Genomic DNA, 8,103 nt, shown 5'->3' on the forward strand with positions numbered 1-8,103 from the left:
ACGTGCACGCGGCACCTGCCACGTCGTACCATCCTCCCTTTTGCTAGACGAGTATGAATCATCATCATGCATTAAGTGTTCCATAAACCGCTTCACGCGAGTGGCATGACCCAACGGAAACACCATCGGTGGATCATGGATGGATGTCTACCGTAACCGTATAGTCGACCGTCGTCCTGTCCTCTGCACGGCCGCCTGCACAATCAACTGCATGCGTCAACAGAAGCTCAGTGATACAGTAGCTCGTTTTATCAGCAGCAGTAGTAAAAGAGATCACCTTGGAGTCAAGGCTGGTGCTCAGGGGCGGGCCCAGAATTTTGATTTTAAGTACTCAAAATTTTAAAATAATTATTACATGTAATGAAGTTTATAAAATAATTTAAGTATGAAGTAATGATCACATATATCTCATATTTTCTTCAAAAACCCTCACAATGAAGGATAATTGTGCTTGCGAAACATATGACTTATATACGAAATTAAATGTATCAAATGTGTATTTTTTTACAAATTTCTAACAATTGGAGTTAACATGATAAGGTAAGAGTAGAACAAAAACTATATGATCTTCCTATAACAAAACAAACCCACACAATGAATGATACTTGTGCCTGAGAAACATATGAATTTACCAAAATAAGTGTATCGAATTGTATTAAATGTGTAAATTCTTACAAATATCTAACAATTGGAGTTAACATGAAAAAAGTAAGAGTAAAAGAAACACTATATGCTCTTCCTATAACAAAATATATGCACAAAAGTTATTTTTTGCAAAAAAAGGAATAAAATGCTTACATGGGGATTGAACTCAAGACCAATGAATAGATAGTTCCTACAAAACAATTTGAGCTTCTTCACCATTCATGTCATAATCAGACCGTTTTGTTTTATATATTTTTTTTTAAGAAAAAAATATATCAAATTAACAATATATTTTTCAAATTATTTGGGTATTCAAGTGAATACCCTTGAATTGAAGTGGGTCTGCCCCTGCTAGTGCTAAATGCAGCCATAAGCGCGAGACCAGCTGGACGAGAACGCTAGGTTGCACATTTACTTACTTCTTTAACTGCGCTCCACCTTGGGCGCACATAGAGGTATGTACAGTGTCCTAATTTTATCTATTTACATATATATATAGAATGCGTTTAAATACATCATTACCTATATGAAGTCGTGAAACTTATTTTAAAAGGGGCAGTTGTAAGGTGAGCCTCCAAGAGAGCAGGTGAGTAGAAACCGGTAGAAGACCGCTTTGAGAAAAAAAAATATAGTAGTTAGATTGGCAAGATGCTTTCTTATGGTGATCGTCTTACTCTTATAAATATGAGATTCCTACTTGGATACCAAATAGATTAGACTTCTCTTGATCTCCTTTTTTTTTGCAAATTTATGGTCACAAAAAGAAGTATAGGCTAACAAAATGGGATGTTATTTGCAGACACAAAGATGATTGGGAGGGGGGGGGGGGGGGGGGGTTGGGAGTTGAAAATCTAGAGTTGAAAAAATAAGAGCTTATTTAGGAAATGGCTATTCAAGCTTATGCACGAAGAAGATTTGTGACAATAGCTTGTCCAAAATAAATATCTAAAAACTGAAACTCTTTCTCGGTTTCAGCTAAACCTACAGACTCCTATTTTTGCAAAGGTTTGATGAATGTCAAAGACGAGTTCTTTAAGAGAGGAACTATAACTATAGGTAATGGGCATAATTCTAGGTTTTGGGAGGATTCAAGGTTAGGGAATATGCCTCTAAAGGATCAATATCTAACCGTATACAGTATAATATTGTCAATCATAGTAATGCTACGGTTGTAAATGTGATGGGCTTGACGCCTCTAAACATAGGTTTTAGGCGAGTTTTGTCGGCCAATAAATGGGATAGACTCGTTCATTTGGTCTCAAGAGTCATGATGGTTCAGTTCATGGAGAATGAAGATGTTTTCCGCTTAAATTTAACTACTTCGGGATTGTTTACCGTCAAATTGACATGCATTGACATGCTTAATGGTCACATTACTGATCTTAAGAAATATATTTGAAAAAGTAAAGTATCACTTAAAGTTAGGATTTTTTTTTGTGTAGTTCATACACAAAGAGGTCATTCTCTTTAAAGACATAAACCTAATTGACATGGTTGCACTAAATGTTGTTTTTGTGAGATCAACATGAAACATTAGAACACATTTTCTTTTCCTGCCCGTTTGCAAAATATATTTGGAGGATTGTTTACATAACTTTTAATTTACCTCCTCCAGCTAACCTCACAAACTTGTTTGGGAAATGCTTAAATGGTGTGACAAAAAAAAGATAAAGTCCATATTAGAGTTGGTGTGTGCTTTATTATGGGCTATATGGACTATCCACAATAGTTTTATCTTTACCAATAGAAGTTTTCCATTCTTCTCACATTGGATTCATATGTGGTTCTTTCTCCAGCCAACGGAGGAGTGTCAGGACATGGATATTGGGTGCAACCATTTGAAGATGGTCGCACGGGATTTCTACAGCAATTGTGACCGATGGTCTGAGAGGCGTCTCACATGAAGATTCTTTGTCAATGTTTGATTTCAATCTGATTTAGGTGGCTTTTTCATTTTGAGACTTTGTGCCATCCTTGAATTGTAATAATCTTGTAATGATTCGCTAAAGTTTTCATAATAAAAGGCCGCATACATCAATTGATGCACAAGTAGGAGCATCCCTATTTTTTAAATAAAAAACAGGTGAGAGAGTTTTTCCTGGATGCAGAGTGTAGTGGTGCAAAGCCCAATTAGCGAGGTGCCTTGAGATCAAGGCAAGACTCAAGAGACGGTCTTGCAGTAATCGATCAAATCAAACCTGCTGAAGCAAGTAACCTTCCGTGTTTCCTGCAATCCTTGTTGGACTAATGGACACGGTTAGTTGCTGGATGGCTGGTTGCACCTAAAAGATTCAGACGTGTTGACCAGTACCGGTGTATTCATGCCACAGCAAGGAACGCTCCGTGCCGTGTCATGGACCGCGAGGTCCGGCGACCACAGGGAGACAGATCATCTAAAGACTCAAGGGACCGCTGCAACTGCAAGCACCGGCATAGACAAGTCAGTAACCCACGATTACTTGGGCTAAGCAATCAGTGGCACTGCTTGATTAGCAAGGGGCAAACAAAGCCTACTAAAAAGCAGTTAAAAAAAAGCCTGCTAAAAAGGCACATCTAGTCTAGGGAGTTAAGCCCTTGTTGGTTGGATCCACAAAAGAATGCTAGGATGCCCATCACTTCAAGGAAAAGGCTGTTATCCTCCAGGAATGTCAATGCACTTTGGTGCTTGCCTCGGCCATTTTCTACTCACCTCCTCCTCAGACTCAGTGCAGGTGGCCTGCTGCAAGTTGGGCAGTGGAAGACAAGATAATAATCAGTAGACAAGGTGGAATGAAAGATGATCAGTTGGACTGTTGTAGGATTTCGAAGAAGGATGCACATGTTCACATGGACTCTTACACAGTTGCTCATATATAATATTTGCTTGCAAGTGGTAGTACATCTTTCTATAGGAACCTCCAATTAGCAGTAAGCCTGCACAGTTCTTAGAGCTGTCTTCAGTCCTTTTTGTTTCTCTGACCTTATACAGAAAATAAGATGTGGACAAATATCTCAAAATGCAGCTGTATTCATGATCATTATTGCTGTAGAATGTATCGATTGTAACGGCATGTGACAGAGAGATATGGGGAGAGTGGGAACACTTGACTCCAGCATACAGGACAAGTTAAGAGGGACACTTTACACACACGGAGCCAAGAGCCGAGCCCCAGCAAACGGTCACCACCAGATTGGAAATAAAAGCACACTGGTGGACACCACTGCAGACAGGGACCCAAAAAAAAATAAAGAAGCAGTAGTATAGCATCAATGGCACCTCGCAAATTCTGAAAATGCCTCCTCAACCAACTCGCCCAGGACCTCCCCACATATCTCCTTGCTGATCTCATCCACCTCCAGCCGCAGCGTCTCGGACCATCCTCTGCCTTCAATCTCCCTACCGACAACCCAATCCGCTGCCGCGCCCACACTGTCCAACCCATTGACCATGCACGTCTCCTCGTCGGAGAGCCAGCCTCTCACCAACTTCCATGCCGCATCGGCGACTAGCTCGTCACCGGCAGCAACTCGTTGTGCGTTAACAACTGATCCAGTGCCCGGGTACGCACCCCAGAGCTTGCTCTGGCCAATGTCCAGCAGAGCAGAGTTGACGGAATCGATGAGGAGCCTTTGGTTTGAGCGCCTTTCCCTGCACTTGGCGTCCTCCACCTTGCGTTCCAAGAACTGGTCAGGCACGTTTGGACCCAGAGGGTTGTCGGGTGAATGCCACCGGACGAAGATGTTGCTGGTTGTCTGTTTACAGAGACCGGCGGAAGATAGAATCTTCTCAACGAACTCATGCTGCTCTTGCTCGTGGCAATCTTCTTTGCTAGAGCACAGCACAGCCTCCTCGGAAGAATCATCCCATGATAAAGTCCGCGCGACCGACCCGATGGGAAGACATCTTGATAAAGGTTCTGCAAGCAAGAAAAATATTGAGATTCAGAGAAGGAGCTATTGCTATGTTTACTATGGCCTAGCCAACAAAGATTTCATTGGTACTTACTATAGCCTAATTATATGTCTACAATAGCTGCTCATAGTGGTACCAATAAGAGTTAATATATCATGAAGCACAAAGACAATTACTTATTACTCATTATATCGTGGAGTATCATGCACTATCTTTTATGGCCTGCCAACAAAGATTAATTACTACACATTATGGCTAATTTACTATAGCCTAACTTTATGTCCACAATAACATCTCACAGTAATACCAATAAGGGCTACTCTATTTTGTGGCCTGGCCAATAAAGATTAAGTAAACATTATGGATACTTACTACTAAGAGCTCATGAGTACCAATAAGGGTTCATCATGAAGCGCGGCATTTAACATGTCAGATTGGGGAAAAAATATTACACGACAGTAATGATGTACCTTGTTTGGCAGTAATTGCGCTCTCTGATGAACTGGGAGACTCGAACGATGCATCAAGAACTGACGTAGGACTGGGCTGATCAAAGCGGGAATTTCGAATCTCAAATGAGAGTGCTTTCTCAAGAGAAATTATGGCCTGCAAAACCATCAAACCAACTTAAAAAATCTAACACGTCCAAGTGCGAAGAAAGTGAAGTTTACATCTACATAAACAAAAATGAAGAAACAAAAGTACCTTAGAAGTAGAAGGTGCCTCTGCCTCCTTGACTGGAAGTACTATTGTTGCATACTGAAGCTTGTCTTCTGAATTTTCCGAAGCAACATCATCTTGTAGTGATACACCAGCTACTGCATTACTGTCCGGAGGAATTCTTCCATTCAAGCCCACCAAGGGAGATGATGTAAGCTTCTCTTTTCCGGATTTCTTACGCATTGAAAAGAAGCTTGAAAGCTTTCCCTTGAGAGAGGACTTCCCGTTCCTAGGCTTGGCCTCCTCCTTTGGTGTTGTGGGTTCTCTACGTTGAGGATCTGAAGATCTAGTATCTAAGCGCAGGCTGTCAAAGGCTGATGAAGAGACTGGAACAGATTTTGACCTTGAAATTTTCTTGATGGAGGTTTCTGCTTGCGCGCCATCAATAGAACAATTAGATGGTACATCGAGTGTTAGTTCGTTGCCACACACCTGGTTGCTGGCATTCGCAGCCAGCTGATCGACAACCTCTTCTTTCTTCATATCAGACATGGCAAGCATTTCACCGAGTGTGCTCAAGCTCCTTCGCGTCAACACCTTTTCTCGGTTAATCTCATTGCAAGATGCACTTGGCCACCTATCAGAGGTATGTTTCTTACCATCCCTTGCTACATGTGCCTCAGGAGAACAAGAAGCGTGGCTTAAAGACGAGCCAAAATAAGGATTGCTGAACCGGTAGACGTAATCCCAAGAATGGCGTGATGTTGGACTTCCAATCTCCGAGCCACTAAAGCTACTGCCTTCTTCTTCAGCACGATTACAGTATGATCTATCTTGGTCCACCGGATTTGACTGTATGCTACCCTGCAAACATTCATCATGCTGGTGGCACATGCCGTGTGCTGACCAGTGTATCTCATCGCTCAAACGCCTTGAATCATCAGAGTTACCATGACCATTTTGTTGAAACTGCTCTACTGAGGTAATTGCAGAGGTAGGTTTCAAGACCACTATCCGAGTGTTCTTTGGAAACCTTTCTGCTCTAGCATGATCAGCATTGGGCTTCCTATGGAGATTTCTTTTCTCTGTTCTACCCCCATTAACTGCATGACTTTGAATTGCATTTTCGCTCTTCACCTCCGCTGATTTGGCAGGCTTCAACACAGTTATTTGCTTCCGCTGGGGCGACGTTGGTGCGGAATGAAACTCACCAGATTGCTTCGCGAAGAGCGAGTTGGGTTCTTCGAGAAATTTAAGGAACAGGTCCTTATTTGAATTCAGAGTCTCGAGAGCATCATGGAACTCCTTGGACTGGAGAAGATTCTCATGTGACGCTAGCTGCTTCGCTTCGACAAACTTCTGCCGGACAAGATCCATCCTTCTCCGGTCATGATCTTCATGCGGTGTCCCTCTTCGTGAAGAATCACTGCTCAAATGCTCACTCCTCTGGGGCTGGTACCCCACTTCATAGACATCCTTATACTCCACATTTTCAGCAGAGCTCGCGTGCTTGTGAAATGACATCTGGCTGTTAACCCTTGCCATTGTGGTCGATAAGTGGCCTTCTGAAGATCTCCTCCTGCTGGAAGGTTGAGCAGGCTTGGGAAGGGCCACACCGTCATCAAGACCCATCAGCCTTGCTATGACATTAGTGGTCTTCTGGTTTGTGTCCCCCTCCTTCGCCATCTCCTGCGCGATCAGCATCTTCATGGGCGTGCCACTGCCGCCCAATCTATCGGACGAGCTCCTCTTCATGTTGCCACTCACCTGCCCACACATGGATCACGCACTGATCAGCAAACTGTAAACACTCGAGATTTGACAGTTGACACCGAACAAACTCCCCAACATCTGAAGAAAAAAAAAGACGACTGTGCTTACTGTCTTGAAATCAGCGTACTCCTTCCGGTCCGACTGGGTTCCTCTGACCGGAGAACCTGCCAGGAAGGAGAAGATCCATGCATAATTAGGACATCCCACACCTTCCGCTAACTGAAGAAGCAATCATCCAAAAATACTTTCGTTTTTTTTCCAACGGAAATCGTCAGAGAGATAATCATGCAAGCAGAGAAAAATCATTGCCAGTTTCGGTAGTTGCATGGCGTTACCATCTCTGGCGGCGACCCTGGCGCTGGCTCCAGCGCCCAAATCGAACAGGTTGATCATTCTTTATTCCTCCCAACCCCCTGCCACCACCGCCGCCGCCAGTGGCTGCAGCGAAAATCGCCTCCGCCGAATTACGGCTAGTGCCTGAGGAACAGAAACAGCTGAGGTGAAAACTAGTCGGAAAACGTAAGGCTGTATTAAAAAAAATTCAAATCGAAGCGAGCGAGCGAGCAGGCAGAGGTGGGAGGAATGGAGATTTCGGGCTGGTGTCAAGCTAATTAAACCGATGGAAAGGAGAAGGGAGATTTAACGACGAGGGAAAAAAGTGCCCTGCTCCGCTGTTCGTAGGCAGCCCCTGAATAGGCACACGAAGAGAAGAGCGGAAAGGGCGGAAAATAGCATGGAGAAGGGGCGGAGACGGCGAGATCCCATTCCCGTTGGCTGCAATTCGGTCGAATTCCGCGGCGAGGAGCGCCGGACCGCGCGAGCAGCACTGCTCGTGGAGGAAGCAGCGAAGGGGCCGGATCAAGGAAGCAGGGAAGAACGAAACAACGAAACAGCAAGGCGAGAAAAGCGAAAGGAGGCGAGGGCGAGGCGTACGAACCAGCTCGAGAGTGTGGCGCGGCGGCGAGGTTGACGACGGCGGCGGCGGTGGCGTCCGGTGGCCGGCAACGGCGGAGGCCCCCACCGGCGCTGTAGGGGCAGGCAGAGCGAGGGAGCGAGACGTGGGGTGGGTGGGGGTGCGGCCGCGCGTGCGTGGGTTCTTGAGCTTTTGTATCGTAGCGGGGAGTTGGTTGTTG

The 8,103-nt window shown here is 44.4% G+C and overlaps 1 protein-coding gene across 2 annotated transcripts; it reads right to left on the reverse strand.

Annotated features, from left to right (window-relative positions):
- Positions 1-3,632: 3,632 nt before the first annotated feature.
- LOC127296666 (uncharacterized) lies at positions 3,633-8,103 on the reverse strand. Of its 2 annotated transcripts, XM_051326843.2 has the most exons (6): positions 7,908-8,103; positions 7,306-7,447; positions 7,079-7,134; positions 5,243-6,964; positions 5,008-5,143; positions 3,633-4,541 (listed from the first exon to the last, which is right to left on the reverse strand). In XM_051326843.2, the coding sequence occupies exons 2-6, from the start codon at positions 7,361-7,363 to the stop codon at positions 3,892-3,894; spliced, it is 2,622 nt and encodes an 873-aa protein (XP_051182803.1). In that variant the 5' UTR covers positions 7,364-7,447; positions 7,908-8,103; the 3' UTR covers positions 3,633-3,891. The 2 variants fall into 2 exon arrangements, with proteins under 2 accessions (XP_051182803.1, XP_051182805.1); XM_051326845.2 differs by lacking the exon at positions 7,908-8,103 and having other exon boundaries at positions 7,306-7,476.

This window comes from Lolium perenne, chromosome 4 (assembly GCF_019359855.2).
Source record: "Lolium perenne isolate Kyuss_39 chromosome 4, Kyuss_2.0, whole genome shotgun sequence".
Classification (NCBI taxonomy): Eukaryota; Viridiplantae; Streptophyta; class Magnoliopsida; order Poales; family Poaceae; genus Lolium; species Lolium perenne.